This window comes from Numenius arquata, chromosome 16 (genome assembly GCF_964106895.1).
Source record: "Numenius arquata chromosome 16, bNumArq3.hap1.1, whole genome shotgun sequence".
Taxonomy (NCBI): Eukaryota; Metazoa; Chordata; class Aves; order Charadriiformes; family Scolopacidae; genus Numenius; species Numenius arquata.
The window spans coordinates 4,808,268-4,829,583 of NC_133591.1; the positions used below are offsets into that span (position 1 = coordinate 4,808,268).

The 21,316-nt window shown below is 43.1% G+C and overlaps 1 protein-coding gene across 1 annotated transcript; it reads right to left on the reverse strand.

Moving 5' to 3' along the window:
• Window positions 1-723: 723 nt before the first annotated feature.
• Window positions 724-15,916, reverse strand: LOC141472485 (calcium release-activated calcium channel protein 1). Its single transcript, XM_074159580.1, has 2 exons — window positions 15,650-15,916; window positions 724-4,065 (listed from the first exon to the last, which is right to left on the reverse strand). Exons 1-2 carry the CDS (start codon window positions 15,761-15,763, stop codon window positions 3,499-3,501), a joined length of 681 nt encoding a protein of 226 aa, XP_074015681.1. The 5' UTR covers window positions 15,764-15,916; the 3' UTR covers window positions 724-3,498.
• Between the last annotated feature and the right edge of the window lie 5,400 nt (window positions 15,917-21,316).

Here is a 21,316-nt window from a genome sequence, read left to right on the forward strand (position 1 = left end):
GCCCAATACGTACCTGTGACCCAAGAAGGCTTTTGAAATTATAACGGATCATGTTTTAAGTAATATTTTTTATTAATGTAACTACACTTTGCTCTGTGTGTGCATTTTCCATAATGTGATGCCGGTTCTCGTCCCTAACCCCTGGGAATGCACAGCACCCGATCTCACCCCGGCTCTGCCCCTGGGCCAGTTCATGCACCGGACCCCAGCACCCAGTGGGGCTGCGATGGCTGCTCCCTTTCTACCCAAGGCGAGGACCCTGTGCAGAGCTGAGGCACTTCGGTGCTGAGTGACACCCACAAGACCACGGGAAGGCAGCACTGCAGCCAGCTGGTGAAAAATCAACTGTGAGAGTGGGTCATTAGTTCACCTGATTAGTACCGTGCTTCTGAGTATCAGCTCTTGTTTAACAGTTCATTTGGTCCCTTGACTCTTCATGTTTTCTAGGCTGAAAGATAACCTACTTCTCTATTTAAGCACTCGAGAGTAACAACACAACATGATGCGTCCCAAGATTTAAGCAATGCTGACAGAAGGAAAAGCACGTCAACTATGTTATAAGCTTTATACCTACCTACGTGAACAGGAAATTTTATCTTCGTATTATGACTGAAATGAGTAACTGAATACATCTAAGACATCCTCAGAAATACAGAAGATTAGCACAATATAGCTGAAGAGATGAAGGATATAAAGAAAATAAGCATATTTCAGGCCTCTAGGTAACAAACAATCAGCAACAACTGGGTATATTTTATTTCAGTAAAGTATTTTATATCTAAATAAGTGATATACAATAACCAATGTTTAAAATGCTTGAGGTAAATGCGTAATACCATTAGTATAAATAAGGGATAAAAACCAAATTGTAAGTGCACTCTTAACATTTAGATCCACGTGTTTGGGTCTGGTTACTACCCCTGGCACACAGTTGCAAGACTGTACCCAAGGTGTAACTCTCATGACCATTTCCACAGCTGGAAAACGAGAGAAACATACTCGATATCATGGCTTAAAGTGCAGCAAATAGAGAAGCAGCTGTAACAACAATGCCATTAGTTCAGAACCTACCAGCTTGAGAAAGTTAAAAATAAGGTTGTCCCAGTAGCTTCTAATTCTGTATTTCTTAAACAAAAAAAAACAAACCAAAAACCCCACACATCTCTTGTCACTTTGTAAAAGATCCACAAGATAAAGAGAAATTCAGCTACTTATCCAGGACAGCAAGTAATTTTACAAAATAAACTTGGAAAATTTATTTTTTGGACTTCTATTCAAGATAACATTGTAACTTTTAAATACACAATTTATGGACAGAAGCATAATTTTTTGGCCTGACAGCACCCTTTCAACCATTTGCTCTAGTGTGAATATTGAGTCAAGTTTTCTTTCTTTACTAAGTGGTTTTAAGAGTCTTTTTTCCCCAAGACAGGAATAGTATTCCAGTAAAGGATGGAAAAACACATTTTGTGCCTACTACTAAGATTTCGTGTTTTGGAATGCTGCTTCATTAATGCCTTTACTAACACAATCCTTCCAGTGCTCCACGAATGAACACCTGTGGGACTGTAGTCACAATTCTCACCATCAGCAGACTTACATCAGTAACAGAATACACTTGAAGCATAATGTAATGGGCAGAGCAGGAGAAAATCCAGCCTGACATCTGTATGCCAGAAGGCCTTGTGTAAACGGCAAACGAAAAGCTGCTTTCTCCTTGCAAACCAAGAACACCGCCAAAAAAAAAAAAAACAGCCCAGCAGGTTTTTTAAAAGATTTTTTTTCAGAATCCAAATATACCACAGGTGACCTCGTCAACACTCTCCACAGCGGTGGTGCCGACATGAGAAACCAGTGCCATTTGCTTCATGAGGCTGCCTCAGTAGTAAACACACTCTGCCACTCTCACTCTGTAGGCACCTCCTACAGCATGGAAATATTTTGGGATAACCTGAGATGGAGGTTGGGTGGGAGCGACCATGGTCAGCCCGGGCTCAGTCAGGTACAGCTCCACCACACTGTCCCGTTCTCTCCTGTCCCATTTCAAACTCTAGGTTTCTATTCCACAGTGCTAGCTACAACAGGGACCTCAAGTTTTGTTCCACTAGCCTTGAAACTTGTCTCAGTTTGTGTTCAAAAAACAGCTTTTACCCATTAAAGCCCAAAGCTGCTCCACAGAAGAACTGCATTCCAAAAAATTCCACTTCCAGACATGGTTAGAATTACCGAAGCAGCCCAGGACAACTGCTGCAACCTTTCTTGGACAAGCCTCTTACCTAAGAGACCAAATGGAAGTTTTTGCATAAAGAGGAAATAAACGACACAGTAGCCTCGCTGTAACAGACGTGTCTGAAAGTAAGCAGCAATATTAATTACAAATAACCAATTTTCATAAATAAATCTACATAGAGAAAAGAAGTCTTCCAGATCCTTTGGAAGCAAAAATGCATAACAAGTTATTAAATACAATACTTCAGCAAGGAGAAGACTTCTTCTAAACAAGGAAGACCAAGGCATAGCTAATTACTTGGGAATCCAATGCACAGAAAGCACTTTTTGCTGCTTGTATCTGAGGATTTATTAAAAATATATTTTTAATATAAAAGTACAAAATAATTACTACTTTGGCTTGGAAAAAAAAAACAGCAGTGGTTCTGATTTTCAAGCAAAAAAATTATCCAGTGATAATTTCCATCTAGTTCCTTCTTTTTAAAAAGATTCCTAAATCGGAAACAGGCAAATCTATCTCTCCAGATAATATGTGCCAGCTCATGAGAACTTTAAAACAGTTATTGCTTTTATTTTCTTCCAAGGAAGAGTAGAGTAGAGTCTCATTCCTACTCATGTGGCCATACCACATCGCAGTAAGACTAGTCATGGGTGTTTAGCGAGTTATAAAATGTGTAACTGCCACGGGAAAAAGGCGCTGGAGAAATCAGTAAAGTAATAATTACTTGGCAGCAAAACATACTGGGGAAAGTGGTGGGAAAGCTTTCACTTCTACCATCTGTCAGGCTTTCTAGAGAGAACAGCACTAGCACCGAAACCAAGTGCTAATTGCTGCACATCCCAAGTAATTTGTATCATGCCATGCAATATGGATTGGACAAGCAGTATCTTCTAGTAAATGCCAACATCAAATAAAGAGAGGAAAAAAACCTTCTCTGTCCATCCCTAACAAATACCAAATTTACAATGTTCTTTTCCATGTATTTTAATACAGCCACCATTCAGCATTAACAACAAGCAACCTGGACGGTGCCCACAAGAGGAGGGATGCATGTGCAGTGCAAGCAAACCCCACCCTCCATTCCTTCAGAGGTCAGAGAGCCAAAGTCTTATGAAAGGAACAACATTTTTTTTCCTCTCTAAAGGGTTAGAGGAACATTTATAATCTCTCTTTAAATGGTAATCAACAGTTCAACCAGTTCATCCACAGGGGAACCAACGTAACAAGGCAGAAGCAGAATAATGGGTTTATTTTCTTTAAGTACAGGTTTACGCAAAATGGGTAACAGCTGAGGAGATCGTATCACCTCTGTGATCCAACTGATCCTGGAGCCGTGCAAATTCCGCGAGTTCATTGAGTTCTTGAAATTGCCTGTCTGTTTTATGGCTCACCAGTGACCTGTAGAAGTGGACTGCAAACACAATGAAAATCAATCCAAAGGGAACCATAATAGAGGTTGATGCAATGGCTGCTGCCTCTCCTGATGTGATGGTAGAACTGTTGCTCTGGAGGGGATTATCAGTTTTCTTCTTCAAAGGAAGAAACTTCACCCAACACAGTAACACCACCTCTGCAAGAAAGAGCAAAGTCCCAATGACAGTAGAAAATGCCCACGCGAGCTCAATGTGCCGATGCATACGCTCATGAGGAGATTCCTTTACAGAGTTGAGATTATGCACATTGCTAACAGCCTCTATATTGGGAAGAATGCAGGTACTTATCATGAGTGCAAAAAGGTGAACTGCAACAAGGACAGTAGTACAAGCACTGAAGGCTATCAAGAGACCTGGAGGGTAGTCATGGTCTGCGTCGAGCTGAACTTCTACCATAGCCACCTGAAAAGGAAAGAAAAGAGATGTAATTACCTACGTTACATATTATTTGACTATAGACTATTTTAAGTTTAAATCATGTTTCTGGAAGATCATCTGATCCAGACAAAATGCCAGTCTGCATTTTCATTTCTCTTCATGCCAATCTGCACCCTTTTCATTAGGCACAAATTTAGGTCTGAGCAAAGGCCACCGTTTTCATACTTCCTGTTCAGTTGTAGAGCAAACCATCAGCACGTACGAAAGCTCTGAACAGCACAACCACCTTGTCACCTCCAGCTCATCCCAGCAAAAAAGCTGAACTTCGTGATCAACATACTTGGGACTCCTAAAGTGAAACGCTTCTCCCTTCCTGTGTTATACTGTAGAGGCAGTTTTTGATCTTTTACTATAGATGACAAATTTTGCTGGGTATTAGGAAACGTTCTGTATCCCATATGTACGTAGAATGAACACCGTATGAAGTCTTTTGAAGTATCTTAACATGAAAGCCTGTGAAGGCAGCAGGCTGCCCATCACAATCTCGATGGTCCTTTCTCCTTGGGTATTTGTTTTTAAGTCCTGAAGAGCAGGAGCCTTTCATTAGAAAAGTAACCTTTCCACGGGGCTCTCAGCTACGTTCTTTCACTCAAAGTAAGTATTTAAGCAGGCTCTAGAACACAGATTCAAGTATGAAAGTCTCCACAATGTCTATGTCAACCAAACAGGCCTGTTAAGAGGCTGGAGGAGAGACAAAGAGTACTCTCCCAGAAAATACGGAGTGTTCCCAGACATCACTGGCTACTCTTGCTCTGGAAGCTGTGTCCAGCCTCCTCTCTGGGTGAGCTGTGCTATCTCATGAAGATGCTCTAAGGTCCAGTCCTCCCTACGGTACACAGCCATGCCTTTTTATAAACTCAGATCTCCAAGTGCGTCTGTGCTTAAGGAGCAGAAACTAGCATTAAATAACAGCACTAGGAAACTCACAAACCCGGCTAATATTTTTGATAAAAGAAAATGAACTAGAATGCCTTTTAACAGTCAGGTGGTTTCTAAGCATGTGCAATTGATGAGTGACATTAATCCCAGTAGTTCTCTTGAAAAACAATCTTTCCTGATAAATTTGCCTTTCAGACAAAGCACAGTTCCTAAAAGGGAATACTGCAACAATGTCTCTATGTTTAGTGCTTTCTCAAAGGAACTCATTAAACAGACAAACTATGTTTAAAATGCAGAGGAAAAAAAATTAACTGCAGTCTTAACTATAAACACATGTCCGCTATATAAGGAAGAGGCGAGGGCTGCCATTCAGCCCAGTTCAGGCTGATCCACACCAGCCCTGTCTGTGCCCTGGCTGCCCACTCTTGATCCTTCGTTGAAATGACTGACTCAACTTGCCAGCCCAGCGAAAGCCAACCTGGTTAAGAAGTGGTGATCTTCTGCCAGCTTAACGAGCTGAGCTGCTTCTGCAATGCCTCTGATGGACAACGAAGCTGTCACAGGAGGAAGCAGTTGTACCAGGACCTCGGACCCTTGGCAGCACTAAGCTATGAACCTAGCGCTTCTGTAACATACAAGTTCGCCCTCAAAAGAACCATGAAATCAGTTTGTACAACACAGTGCCTAGAACAATCAGCTCTTCTGAGTCCCATCAATACAGGTTTAGCCCATTACCACATGCCATTATTAATGGTTTGGACACTCAGCCTATAGCATACATTTCCAACACCTCAATTCTCATGAGGCTGATATGAAGGAAATTTCATAAAGTATGGATGCAAGACGACACAGAAACTAGGACCCCAAACCAGTATGAGTATGGAAACCGCACTGTTTAGCAGGAGCGGAGCCAAACTACACCTCGTCCAGGATCCCATCTTCTCACACTCCCAGAATCAGCATGTTCCAGGACACCAGAACTCTTAACCGCTAGCACACCAAATATATTAAGCCAACCAAGGGTTTTGCTCAGACATGTTTCAACAGGCATTCAGGGACATTTGCCAGTATTTCAATTCCTTTATTGAAAGCTTTTATTGTCATTAAGTCTAACCCCCCAGCCAACTAGCAAACAGCTTCCAAGTGTTACAAGAAACTCAACAAGAAATTATATTAATGCATATACAATTCTGCTCGAAGATTTAAAAATACCATCTCTCAACTGCAGGAAACTTCACGTTTGAGAGGATAAACATTTGGTCGTCGGGTCTCTCCCCTGCAAGATTGCCTGTGAAGACTCAGTGCGCTTGTGGGATGTTTGGCTACCTGTGTTTTTCGCAGAACTGCAATCCTTCACCACTGAGGATTCATTTTCATACTTATCAATTTTTTTTCTTGTAAATTTTCTGGTGCATGTCTGAACTCAGAAACATCCAGCACTGTAAAACATTTTAATCCTTTATCCTGGTCCTTACTATGTTAACATCACCAGGACAGTAAAGAGCGTCATAAGATGAAGACTTTATTTTCTTTTAAAAACTGACGTATTTTATCCGTGAAATATTGAAGACATTTTATATTTCCATTAATCAATGTCTCCATGTAATAATGGTATCAAGCATCTGGTTTTGAAGTTCAGTCAGACTCTCTTAATTCCAACATACCAGCTGTCTTGGAGCTACCGTTCTCTTTCCATTTCAATAGTGCATCAAGAAGAATTCTTTTCTTCCTCTTCTTAGCCTAGACTGAGCTAAAAAGAAATGCTAAGTAGTTACATTTAATCTAAATGTACCCATTTCTGACTTAGCTATAATTATGTGCGTGATCAGAACAAAATATTGCAAGAAATGAGCTTAATTTAAGTAGCATTCAGATATGCAGACAGCTCTGTGTCTAGATAAGCACTGACAGAACCACAGAGACAACTAACTACTAAAAGGAGATGTCCAAACCAGGAATCCAAGTTTTCCTGGGTTAAAAAGACTTCATTTTAACACTGCTGGGTGTTTCCCTTAAAAAGTGGTCCCAGGAGTACCAACAACCATTACACACTGACAGGATAGCTGAAATCTAAGACTGAGCTACACAAACAAGCAAGTCTTCAAATTATGTGGCTGACATACATTGACACAGACCTGCCTTGACAGGAAGCTCGTTGTGTAGGTAGGCCCCAAATCACCCCTCAGAAGAATTTTCTGAAATCCAGCAAGCCTGTAGCTGTTACTCAACACTTGTCACTATTTATCCCACGAGCAGAAGACTGGAGCTTCCTTCAGCTCAAACCATACCATGAAATTACTTACTGTAATTCCAAGTGTACTCTCTCTGTAAAAATAATTGTGGGTAGCATCAACATCACTCAACAGGTAGCCTAAGTATTAGTCTTCTAACATGTGCAAAATGAGCTGGCAGCCGAGCAGCCACACACACTGCCAATTATTCCCAGTTTGGGATGCTAACAAGCTGTGAAGAAGACAGAAGCAGGACAGTAGGCCATCCCAACCTTGAAGCCTCACATACACCTCCACACGGCTAAAAGCTGCTGGAGGGAGGCCACGTACCACAAAGCACCACGCGGAGGGCAAGCTGCCAAAGGAAACTCCTAGAAAAGACCAAGACATCCCATAGGGGGGGAAAGTCTGTGCCAGTTTCAGCACCTTCTCCCAACTCAGTCTCTCCCATGGTAGTTTTCTTGCCAGCACAGCCCTGATGCTGAACACCAAGGGAGTCCGGCATTCGGAATGACACTCGAAGTTAAGTCCTATTTGGCTATCCTGCCAACAAAGCAACATGACCTCCTCTCCACACCTGGAAGCCAAGGGAAGAGTACTAGCTGCATCAACTGCTTGGCCAGGAAAGATCCTACACCAAAGTGAATAACAGAAATGCTAAAAGAGATACAACATCCACCTGCTTTCAGAGAAAGCATCACAATTTATCCGCTTGGAGACTACAGCAGCTAAATAAAGACTTCTGTTGACACTGAATGGATCACAGCTTTAGAGGCTCAGCTCTCCAAAGGATGCATACAACAGACCCCCAACTTTGAACATTCAGAATATACTTCCAAGACAGGCACATTAGACACAGCTCCACAACACAATGACAACTCTCTGCAGACCATAAGTTCTCCAGAAAGGGAGCTGGATGTTTTTCTTAAACTGACCAGTGACAAAACGTGGTAGAAGCTATACTATAGAGTACACGGGCAAGAAACAAAAGAGAGTTTTTCATGGGTTCACAGAGAGGACAGGAAAAAATTACGCTGAAGCTGGAGAGACACCCATAAGCAAAGAGGAAATGCACTGTTACAGCTTAACTGACACTGGCCTTAGAAACACCCTGAAAGCAAGAGAGAGGAAAGCAACACTTCTCTTTCCCATTCATTCAGGATTAATATCGGTATCTCACTTCAAATGGAGACTTTTGGGGAGACTGTAGGATGCAGAATGCCTGACAAATCTACTGAAGTTGATGGGAAGTCTCTGGAGAGGGCATGGCAAAGCCTCCTTGTGCTCACGCCTGGCAGAGTAACTGCAGCTTGACCCGTGAGTGAAAAATCAGTTCATGTTTTCTGTCTCCTCAAACCGCCAAGGAAGCTAATTCAGGAACCCTTTCACTGAAAACTAGAAGAAAAACTGCCAACTCTTTTCAGTCGCAAGTCTCTGTTCTTGCTTCCTGGGCCAAGCCTGAGCCAGGCACCTAAAACAAAAAGCTCCATTTTTCATTATGAGGCCCCGTGCCTGTTTTCAAACAGCGAAGCAAAAGCATCAGAAGTTCTTCTCTCCTTTGCTCATGCTGCGATTTCAAAATGCACAGATGACAATTGCTCTTGTAAGTTAAAACTTGCAAAAACAGGGCCCCAGTGAGCTCATCGGATATGATCCAAATCCACGCAAAGCCAACTCATAGGTACACACTGATGTTCCATGCGGGAGGATGTTTTCCTGTGTCCTCTCTTAGGTTTCTACACTGGTTCAGAAGACAGGCCCCTCAGGGCAGGTCATTGATATCTGCACAGTATCCGATACAACTTATTTCAGCACCTTCTCCTTCATCACTTTCAAAGCTTCTTTGAACACTTGCCACATGGTTTCTACTGTGCAGCTTCCACGCTGCAAACATCCTGCCCTGCTGTATAATTGTAGAATAACGTAGGTTGGAAGACACCTCAAGAGGTCATCTGGTCTAATCCCTGGCTCAAAGAAGAGCTAACTTTAACTTCAGATCATCCTACAGATATGACTGAGAGATTTACTACAGCTCTTGACAAAGCTATAAATCTGAAATACAGCTTCTTGACAAAATTAAAGGACTCTCGTGACATTAGGATGCAGGACTGGAGTTCTCATAAGCCTAATGAAGATGGGCATTCAGACTTTTTCAGAAGATGACTGAATTTGGGCACAGAACCATGTTAAGGCTTCCAACAGTCCTGGATTTCAGAGTCAGGGCAGCCTGAATACTACAATATTGCAAGAAATTGGACATTTTCACCAGCAATAACAATTAATACAACGAACCAGTCACATACATAGCTGCAAATGAAGTTTATATTGCTATGGAAATGCAGGATAAGCAACTGTCCTGGTTGGCCACTTGTTCTTTTTTACCACAGCAGCAAGACACAAATTAATGACTTGCTTCAAAATTTTAGCATTATTCTCCAGTTTTATACGCTACTAGACTGTATGTTGGTTTTACTTAGGCTGGTTTTAATCACAGCATAACACGAGCTTCAAATTCTATTTTAAGATAGGGGTTTCTGAAATAAGAAGTATCCAGAGAAAATAAAACATGACAGACAACGATCGGAAGGAAAACAAAAGGAAGAACTGTAATAAGAGCCACCCATGTAGCAAATCATATTGACATTCAAGACTTTCAGCACAGGAAGAGGTAACTGCTCTTTGTTATCATGTGTTATCACTGCAACAGCAGTGAACAGAGTATCTGCGAGCTTTCTGACTCAATCACAGGCTTGCATCTTTTCTCTACAGCAGTGGCTACTGATTCTGAAAAATGAAATAAAAATGCCTTATCTCAAGTAAATCTGTATTATTTATGAGCTATTTATAGATGACTTCCTCTCCTTGTCTTCCCCGCAAAGATGACTCTGAGCTCTGGTCAGCAGGATTATAACACGGGCCGGGAGCTGGCGCTGTAACCGCCATACTATCTCTCAGGGTATCAAACACTAGCATTAACACACAGCTGCGAGTCATGATTGAGTTCCGCATGCCATGGACAGACAGCTTCAACCAGACAGAGCCACAGCTAAGTCAAACTCCTCGGCACTTCTCCACTAGACGCCTGATTTTAGCTAAACACATTCTGTACCCAGAGGGTTGCAGTCAATAACTACTGACAGCCCCACGATGGGGTGGCAGTCGATTTGTCTCCCGTACCTCACGCGATACTGTCTGATCAGCCTGGAGCTCCAATCACAAGTGCTCTCCTGTCCTTCACATCTGGCAGATTCAGACAAGAATCACAGAGCAAGAAACTAATCTTATTCAAAGTTACTAGGTTTAAATATAGACAATCATATAATGACCTATTTAATGGAATACTTTGAGAAATGCTGGCTCTCATCACGATCCCATTCTTACTATGTCTACCACTCATGCAAGTAGCTGCCTCACAGATTGTAACAAGCAAAACCCTTCAGAAAGGACAACGTCAGCTTCATACATCAGTCTTACAAAAGACACCAACCACCTCTTAATGAACACAAGTCTAGAATTATCTGTATACCCTTGCAAGATTGTTCTCGCCTCCTCTTCCCTGGCCACAGCTACCATTTCTAAATAGGAAACAGATTAAGAAGAAAAGATATTTTTTTGTAGAGGCTAGCACGTCAGGAATGGCTTAAAAGAAAGTTGTGTTGATCAAACATCATGGTGGCGCTTTGTAAGGGTCCATCCACACAATGAGAGGAGGATGCGAATCTTACCTGGAGAAATGTATCAGTGCTACAACACTTTCACCTCACTGGACCAACACACACCAAGGTAAAACTGCACAGCGATGACTAAAATATTTTAATCAACACCTATCTGCAGAAATATTTTCTTACCTTCACTTGCTGCAGCTACCACTAGACTTGACTACACCTAGTTATCCATACGGTTACATGTGAAGTGACTCTTCATAACACATGCTACTCTTATCAGGAAAAAACCCCCACACAGATAGAAGTGGTTTCTCCAAGTCTTGAGGTCCACATCACAATGTTATTTCAGTAACAAATTCCATCTTCTAACCCTTTGCTTGTTTTTGTGTAGGACCACAGAGGAAAGTCGAGAATGAGATGGGCGTCATGGCATCACTGGAAACAAGTACTCCTCTGGCTGTCTCCTTGGCTCCTGAGTCAGTCGGTCGGTCTCTGTTTTCCTGACAGTACCATTCACTCCCAGAGACAGCGGCGCAGAGCCAGGCTCTCACAGTGTCTGCACCATTCATTAAGAGCTACAAACAACTCATAGAAAGACTCTGTATGAGCCAGAATCAGTCACCGGAAATAAAAAAAGGTAAGTCCAAATAACAATCTTATTACTTGTTTTATGTAGAAGAGAAACTAAGCATCCATTAGAGCCCCAAGTACTCTAAGCTGCCTGCCTTGCTTGTCTATAACCTTGAGACAGGGATGCTCAAAGGAGCAACAAAACGTTGCTTTCATAACTGGAAGAGAAGAAACCTTTTATATGGGGAAGATTCTCCAGAGCACAGTGCTAACCTGTAAGTGCACTAGCAATATAAAAGGTGGCAGAAGCCATGAAACTGGGCCTGTAACGCTTTGCTGCAGGTTACAAAAGGCAGCTGTCGCATGTTACTCTACCAGCAATCCAGTTAAATACAGCTGAAACAACTTCTATAGCATCTGTACAGCACTGACAGCAGCTGGGCCTGGGTCCTACCTAGCATTACTTCAACATCAACTGTTATTATGGAAATCAGTTTCATAAATATTTATCAGTGCAGTCTGTCTGCTCCCAAACATGACTGAAGCTGTCTGCAGAAGACTGTATTGGCTATATTTCAAAGGCAAGAGTTGACAGTTCTTTGATGATATTTAGTATTTGAAGCATGTATGTTACTATCTAGACAACAGCCTCGCCAGCTTGAATCATTAGGGGTATTTACAAGAAAAGTGTACTGTCTGGTAACTAATGTCCTCCAAATCCCAAATATAACTAAGTCAACCACAGTGGCCACATAATTTAATTCCCTAACTGAGGCGCAGGTATTTTCACAGAGTTGTCACCTGGTGGACGGGAGACGATCCTTGACTTCTCCAGTTTGATGACAATTGGGATTTAACAACTTTCCTATGATATCTGCGACTCTGATATCATGATGTTATCATACTACTGCGTGATGCATCCCTGGTGAGAAAATGATACTAAGAAGTTAGCTTAATTGTTCAAACAAAAATAACCTGCCAGCAGCCTGTCTACGCTGGAGCTCTTGATACTGCTACTGTAGGTGTGGATGCGACAGTCCTTGCAATATTGGATAAAATCTGCAAAATACTGCCAGCATTCAGATAAACTGGATTAAGAAATAAAACCAGATAAAGCCAGTAATGAGGGGAAAAAAAACAAATCATACATCAGCACCTGGAATATAACACAGAAGTGAGAAATACCTGATGCCTCCACTAGTGTATGGAAGGAATCCTCCATTCTTTCATCAACTACATATACCCTAAAATCTACGATTTCTTCCTTTACCTCTAACAGTTTTGGGGACTGATATTACCTGCTGGCCCCATAAATTGGAAAAGCCTACTAAATGTGAGATAGTAAGCTTCATAGATTTCCTCTTAGACGTATGGCTCTGGATGATAGCATCCATGGAAACCTGCACAAAGTAAATGCTCAGGTTTACTTGCAGGAGCTCAGCTCAAACACCAGCTCGCAATCGCCAGACCCTGCAACTCTTCCTGAAGCTGACACACAGTGGAAAATCGCGATGTGTAGCTCTAAAACAAAACTATTTGCGAAACAGGCTTTTAATCAATCCTCTCCGTGGAAGCATAACACTTTTGAGTCTGAAACCTGGCTGAGCATTTCATACTCTACACATCACTGACCCGGGCAATCTCTTGACTTTGGCACGCATCATTTAACTGGGGTATGCGTAACCAATCTTGAGGGAATAAACTTTGCAAAATGGCTGCAGTTATACACAGAAGTCCAAAATAAAGGAACAGTTTAGCGGGGATAAACTTAGCTCCTAGTAGAGGATGCAAGTACTGTTTAATTGAAGAGCAAAGATCAATAGGACTGGCATGGAAACAAGCACATTCCACTCCTGACAATTCCCATCAACTTACCGGGTGGTCCTGGATGTGTCATTTAGGCTCTTTCTTCCTTGTGTCGATAGGGAAAACAGAGGAACAATGACGCTTAATTGCTGTTGTAAGCTTTAGATCCAAGACTAGATTGTACTTTAGCGGCATTTTGTTCAAATATCAGGTGCCACAGAATCTGCCGAATTTCGTAAACAATGCATAGGCCTGACAGCAGAAAGAAGGCCCTGCTTTTCAAGGCAGAAATTGTGGACAACTTTTAAAGATAAGCAAAGTTACTCAAAAGAAATCTAAAAATACTTGAAAGTCAAGTCAGCTCTTCTGAAAATAGATGAGGAAGTCTCAGCTAGAGAACTATCTGTCATAGCAAAAGCAATGAGGCTACAAGTTGATTTCCAGCATGACCTCGTTAAAAGAAGAGGAAAAAAAAAAAAAGTGGAATTTGAGGGGTAACTTCCAGAAAATTAAAATATGATGAATGTTCACATGAACATTCTTGGCAACCAGAGATTTTGATAATCGGAACAAAGGGGCTTTTTCCTGAAATACCCTAAAGAACATCAATTCAAAAGCAGTTTTCAACTGCAGGACACTGAACTCCTAGAACTCTTCTAGAAAATCAAGAAAGCAGAAGCAGCCTCACTTCATACACCTACTGGATTTTTATATTCCACATAGGATATATTTAGAGAAAACCCAAAGAGATTTAAGAGATTAAGTGTGATTTTTAAATAACAGTATTTTTATTAATGGAGGTGCAACCTTCCTTAAATGAAAATTTGTAAAAATCAAGAAGCTATAGGGTTTTTCCCATGTTCTCTCAGCGTAAAAGCCTGACTCAAGAATTCACCCCGACAAACTGCTGTGACACAGGAGAACGGGCGTGCAATAAGGAAAACTCATTAGCAGCAGCAGCGGAGTATGAGCTACCAGCCTGATGCATGTTACCCAAGAAGAACCTACTCAAATACACCGCTGCACTAACACAGTCGCCTGTCAGTCAAAGGAACAGCACTCCACCACCACCCCTCTCAAGAGCTGGAGTCTGTTTTTAGCCATTGAAGGAGGACAGTGACATTTATTTGACCGTCAGAAGGCTGCTACGGTTGTCCCAACAGCATCCTCTCATTAGAACAGCGGCTCTTAAGGGGAATGTATCTTACAGCTGACAATACCCACCCTGTTAAAAGTGGGTCAAAAATCAAAACAAAGCAAGCCAGACCTGTACAATTCGGTATTTACGACTACGAAGCATTTTAAAGACAGATGAATAAAGGGGCTGACCGCGGAGCTAGCAGCTCAGCACGTTAGAGGACTGGGCATGCGATGAAGCCTGTCAATTACTGTATTTCCATCTATATGGAGCTTTCATTTGAGATTATTAGGATTACGAGACTATGTTGCTATAATCAAACATAAAAGCAAAAAAAAAACAACAAAAAAAACCAACCCCAAAACCATCCGAACAAAAAAAAAAAAAGTTTCTAAAACATGCACAAAACTCCAAACTAAGCAACACCCAGGGCTGGCTGAACAAAAGGAACACTGTAACGGCACCTGACGATGAACGGATGTAACGAGCCTGAGGGATACCGGTAACTGCAGTCAGTTATTTGTCCTAATTTACTTAAACGCAGCTCCAGCGTGTTACTTAAACGCAGCTCCGGCTGCCCGGGAGGCGGAGAGCGGGTCCCGCAGCCTGCGGGGAGCGGCGGGGCTCTCCCTGCGCCTCGCTCCTCACCGCGGAGCGAAACACCGGCAAAACCACGCTAAGCTCCACCGCGTTTCCAGCACCGTGCGCTGCTTCCTACGGGAGCAAGCGGCAGGAGCGTCCCGCCGAGTATGGTTTTTGGCACGCCGGGCATCCTCCGCAAGAAAAGTAAGCGGCGAGCAACAACTCCCGCAGGAGGCACCGGAGCTGCGCGGAGATAAAAGCCGTGAGGCTGCTCGTGACTTGTGGCGTGACAGCTCTCCACAGAAAACGACCTACCGATCCCATCCCACCGGGACACCCCACCCGCCCCCGCTGCTCCCGGGGCGGCCCCGGCGCCTCCTCCTCCTACCCGTCCCGGGGCGCTGACCCCGGCTGCCCGGAGGCCGGGGCGGGCTGGGCGCTGTGGGGAAGAGGCGCCGGGGCCCGCCCCGCTTCCCGCCACCCCGGGACGCCACTCGCCGCCTTAGGGGCTGCGCTCGTCCCCGTCCCCCCCCGCCCCGCTGCAGCCTGAGGGGAAGCAGAGTTCCCCGCTCAGAAAACGGAGCGGCGGCGGCACCGCTCCCCACACCCCACTGCCGGGGAGGCCGCGGGCCGCCGGCCGGGGCCCCCTGCCCGCCCGGGCGAGGCCGGGCGCTCACCATGGCGAAGCCGGAGAGCAGCGCGGAGGTGCGGCTGGAGGCTTTCAGCTTGGCGCGGCTCAGGTAGAGCTTCCGCCAGGACAGCGCCTGCATCGAGTGCTCGTTCAGGCTCATGGGCTCGGGGCGGCGGGCGGAGGAGGAGCGGAGCGGGAGGCACACGACGACGGCGGCTCCTTCCGGCGGCAGAGCGAGGGCACCAGCTGCGCTAACACCCCATGGCGCCCGGCGGCGGCTCCTGCCGGTGCTGGGGCCGCGCCTGGTCGCCGCGGCGCTGGGAGCCTGCGCGCCGCCGCCCGCCGAGCACCGCCCCGCCGCCGCCTCATTGGGCGGCCCGGCCCGGCCCAGCCCCCGGCCCCGCTCCTCCGCCGCCGCTTCCCGGCAGCCCTCGAAGGAGCCTGAGGGCGGGCGGGCCTCGTGCCCCAGGGGCCGCTTCCCGCGCCGCGGTGCACGCTGAGGGGAGCGCGGCCTGGCCCTGAGGGAGGTGGTGTCCCGCCGCCCCTCCTCAGCGGGCCTGAGGGGGGAGAAGCCCCGCAGCCAGGCCCTGTTGGGAGCCCGGGGTGCGGCCTCCCGGTGGCCGCGGCAGCGGGGCGGGTGAGCGGGCTCAGGTTGGAGCGTGGTTGACGGGAATCCGTAGTTTTTCTGTCAGTTTTGTCCACCCCTGTCCGGCGCTGGGTGCTTCTCCGGGGATGGGGCGCCCCCCTGCTCCGTCCGCCCTTCTCGCTGCCTTCCCTCAAAACACAACCACAAAGTCATTTCTCAACTACTTCCTTCTTTAGCCTCCCCTCCTAAAAAGTTTAAACATTTAATTTACGTCTGCCCTGTGGATCTGAACCAGTTTGAGCATCCACCCTCGCTTCCAATTAAAAGTGATAGATACATTTGTGACGTATTAAGGTTTTCATAACCGTTTTGCACGCACAGAGCTGATAAACTCGTTTTTTATCAGCAAGCAGTCGATAGCTGATTAAGCAGAACATTTCAGCAGATGTATACGCCAGTGTTGAAAGACTTCTTTTATTACCGTGTTCATGCAACCCTTTTCAACTATTTATTTTTCCTGTGTTTTACAGGGGGAGGGAAATGAGGCCTAGAGCAGAACTCCGTAGCAAATACATGGCACAGTTACGAAGATGATTTCTGAAAAGGTGAGACATAATACAGTGCTGGTGCCACATCAAACTTGTGTGTCTGGAGAATTAAGAGACCTGTACGAAAACAAACCTGTTGCTATCTATGTCTAGTAGGAAAAATATGACTTAAACACTAGAAATAATACTGGACAAGGGTCCTAGTTCTACTATTTACAGACACGTGGATGGTCACATATGAGCTGAATCACTGCCATGCTAGATCCGCTAGAAATCAAAAGCATTGGTGATTTTCTATTGCGTTGACATTTTCCACCTTATGCACAAATAGGAAAAACACGGCATATTGTCTTTAACATTTTTGCTTTGTTCTTCTCACACCTTTCTCTGATTTCCAAGGTTTTTCATTTACTTACGCACAGTGAAGGTGATGACAATCTGTACCAACACAAGTCACTTAATGCTTTTCCTTTACGTGGCATTCTTTTAAAAAAGACATAGTTGAAGCATCTAAGAAAAAAAATCTTAACGATTTGAAGTCTTTGGAGGCATTCCCTGAAACTACCGTTTCTTACCATATAGATTTGGTCTCATTCCCTTCTCAGGAAATAACAGAGTCATCATCCTTTTATAAACAACTTTTGGTTAGATTTTTATCTACAGGGGCATTAAAACACCTCTGTAGAAGAATGAGTTTGACTTAGTCTTTCCGTAAAAGCCTTTGCTGTTGTATAAATGACTCCACGGAGCGTTTTCCACCTTCTTTCTCCTTTAGGGATGACTACTACTGTATCGGATCCAGTTGAGTCACAGTCCAGCCTAAGTTAGCATTATAAAATACTACTCTTTGTTCAGTGTGCTTTAATCCTTTAAAAAAAACCCAAAACACCTTATCACCACAATCAGCATTTTCTGTGTCTCTCACTGATGCCTTAGGCTAAGTCTGAGCACCACATTGCAAAGCAATGAGTTAACCAATGAGTAAATGTGATTTCATTACCACATTTTACTTGGGAGATATGATAACCATCAAAATAGAGTAATGTAAAATTTCCTCTGTGTCTCAAGCAAACATTTAAGTCTCTGTCATTGAGTTTCTGTGGAATCATACATTTAAAAACACTTTGCATTGCTGCTGATAAACTATGAAAATGTTTATCTACGTAACCAAGATTGATTGTTCACCGTTTCTTCTCGTTTCTGTGCAAAATTAGGTTGAATTGTAACATCATGGGTGAGTACTACTGCACAAATAATACCTAGGTCTTGACCTGTTCCCTAAAATCAGATTTCTCTTAAAAAAAAAAAAAAAGAAAAAAAAAAAACAACTGCAAGAGACATACAGCTGAGGACCTCAAGTGTCTTTCTAAATAAGTGTATTAAAATAGACTCTTTGAACTCACTGTTCAGTCTCTATTCTTCTGTCCATCACTCGTATTCCTGTTTATCGGGAAGGGCTTTGACAGATTTAAGTGTTGCACACTGATGCACACTTCATTTGAGGAAACACTATGGAAAGGACCTTGCTGAATCAGTAAACTGTCTCATCCCATCCACTTTTCCAAACCAAACCCATGTGCAATTTTAAGCTTCCACGCCCCAGTGTTGTAGCTATAAAATAAGCATTATTTCCTTTTCTATCAGAAATAAATAAATCGGTTAAATAGGAAAACATAAATCCAACATGAAGCCGCCTTCTGCAACTAAAACATTAGGACTATAGCAGTGTACCATTTTTCCCCTCTATGTTCCATTTTACAGCTTCATTCTGAGGTATAAACTAAACAGGATAAATTCTTTTATTTCCACCTCTAATTACTCATTATTACGCACCTCTATACTGCCACTCTAGAGTTAGCTGAAACAAAGAGTCAGTCATGCTTAATTAACTCTTAGAAATGCTTCAGGGAGTTCTTCTGAAATCACGCTGGAGTTCAGGGCTGTGGTCTGGTGTCACCTCTGATCAGTGCAATTGCAGAAGGCCACCAAAAGGGTGTAGTCCTGCACTCTTCCTTCACCTCACCCCTCTCCTCTCCATCCCGTAGATTACACTGATCAAATAGGTACAGAGCTGCAGTGAATTGACCTAATGAAAAAAAAATACATTTTTTTTTTTCTTAATGGGTGAGTTTTCTGCTGGATCAGGTCACAGAACCGACTTACCCTGCGGCTGCATGAAACTAGACCTAATGCAGGAGAGATGAGGGACACACAGGCAAGAGAAAGGGAACTGGCTCTTTCAGCAGCAGGCTGTTATTACCCCTAATTAGAGGTAATGTCAACCCATTCCCTGGCTCATCTATGCATGAACACAATCGGAGCAGGTGGCAGAAGTCCAAGTTTCTTCCCAGAAAGCCCTGAGAAATCTGTACACTGTCACAAGGATACTCATAATTTATTTTTTTTTCTACTGAAAATGTACTTCTGTATTTTCCGTAGGAGGAACTGAATAAGAAGAATAGGTTCGCTGAGTACCATATGATTAATGCGATACGGTACTGAGCATGCAAAGGTGCTACCCTTTGCATAGCGGTTTTTCTTAAACATATTTCCAGCTTCACATGCAAATCATCGCTTCCATTTGTTCCTGTTATTGTACCAAAACCCAATTCGAGTAACCACAACATGGAAATTATGGTAGATCTGCATTAAAACCAACACATTAGAAGTTGCAAAAGGCAAATAAAGGTTTGTCAGCAGTCCCAAGCAGCGAGGAGGCTAAGGCAAGTAACCTCATGTATGTCTGCAACTGTATGTCTGCAAACCTCATCTAAAGTAGAGCTTCAAGCTTAGTTCATGGAATTTCTGCAGAGGAAAGATTTGGATCCATCACGTCTAGAAAAATTGTATAAATTTAAACTTCCTTCATAAAACAATGAAACGGTTACGTATCTAGTCTTCTGTCTTGACCCAAGGTATTGTATGGAACAGTAGGTCTTATGTGATGAAAGATATTTTTAAAAATGTTTAAAAGGCTATTTCAATCCATTCTATCCAATGGGAAATGACTATGTCTGAAAACTCAGTAGGGGTGAAATTAACCCATTTCTTCAGACAGCCTTCCCATGCACAGCACTATAGTTCTTATTTTAGCACAAGCCTTGCGGTGTCAGTTTAATTAAACAACTTTCAGGCTAACAAGGTCAGGATCTGTCACATTGTCATGATTAGATTTTAAATAATTTACGTTACATTAACATCCAGCAAAAGTTTTAGTGAGGTTTCTGTTTGTTTGTTGTTTGGGTTTTTTCACAATTACAGTTCAGGCTGGCCTCTTTCTCAATAATCACTGCTCCTTTTTCGCAGTATTGATACATTAAGTGTTTTTCCCCATATATTTTGGCTGTGAAGAAAGCCAGCCTTGCGGCAGCCCTGGGCTATCCCATACCAAGCGCTGCCTAACGGGGCCCAGCTCCGGGCACTGCTGGAAACCTGCGGCGTGACCTGCTTGGAGGGAAAACGAGCCCCAACCCTCATCTGCCAGCACTGAACCTATGTCCTGAAGCACACGGGTTTAATATTGCTTCTAAATGGTTTTAGAAGGCAGCTGCAGATATTCTCATCATCCACATCCTAGTCGTGCCCTCCCCCTTTTTTTTTTCTAGTTCTTTTTAAGTCTGAGACAGGTTATTCGTTATTAATACACAGGTTACAGTATTATTTCAATGGTAAAATGAACTCTAGTTTAATAGGAATCATTTCTGTCTTAAAACAAAGTTTAAAATGTGTTTCCTATTTTTGGAAGTCTATAGATTAAATTTGTGATATTCCTGAGACATATTTACTTCCATACTGCAATGATGTGCTCTGGTGTTTCTAGGTGTATGTGATTAATACAGTCCTTGGTGGGTTTGCTTGATACACCAAGAGTCTCAGGTTGTTCACATCCAAAAAAAAAAAAATTTAGAAAAATGAGTTGATTTTCTTTTATGTCTCTGTTCTGTCTTTTTTGGTGGACTTCTATAGAGTAGATGGATTATGTGGTTTTTGTCTGATGATTCTCTAGTACCATCCATTTATCTTGTATGAGTACTCTGGCCTCAATCCTACAGATGTACACATGCATTTAATTTTAAGATTGAGTAATCTTGGCTGAAAGGTTAACATATGCATACATCTTTTCAGGATTATGGATTAATAATGCACTTGCTGTAATAGACATCTGGAATCCACACTTCAATATATAGCCTATACGACACTTCTATATGATAATAAAGTTCAATCATCTGCAAATAGAGAAAGATTACATGATTTTTCAAGATTCTGCAAACAGTTATTGGCAGATGCAGGAGAAGCTCACTGCCTTGCATCCAAAGTTAGAGCTCTGTCCTTTCCTGCCTTTATCTATGTCATGAGTCATTAAAATATGGATCTTTCCGAAGGGATGACTGCAAAGTTGAATTTTAATGCGGTTTACCTTTTGCGTAATATTTAATATGTTCATACAGTACCTAGAAAGGACCTGGTTAGGTATGCAAAGGGTAACTGGATGCTGTGTGAATATGTTTCTGCTGGTAGAAGCGGACAGGAATAGTAAAGAGAAATGCCCTATTTTAAGAGGAGTTTCAGTCTCTGCTTA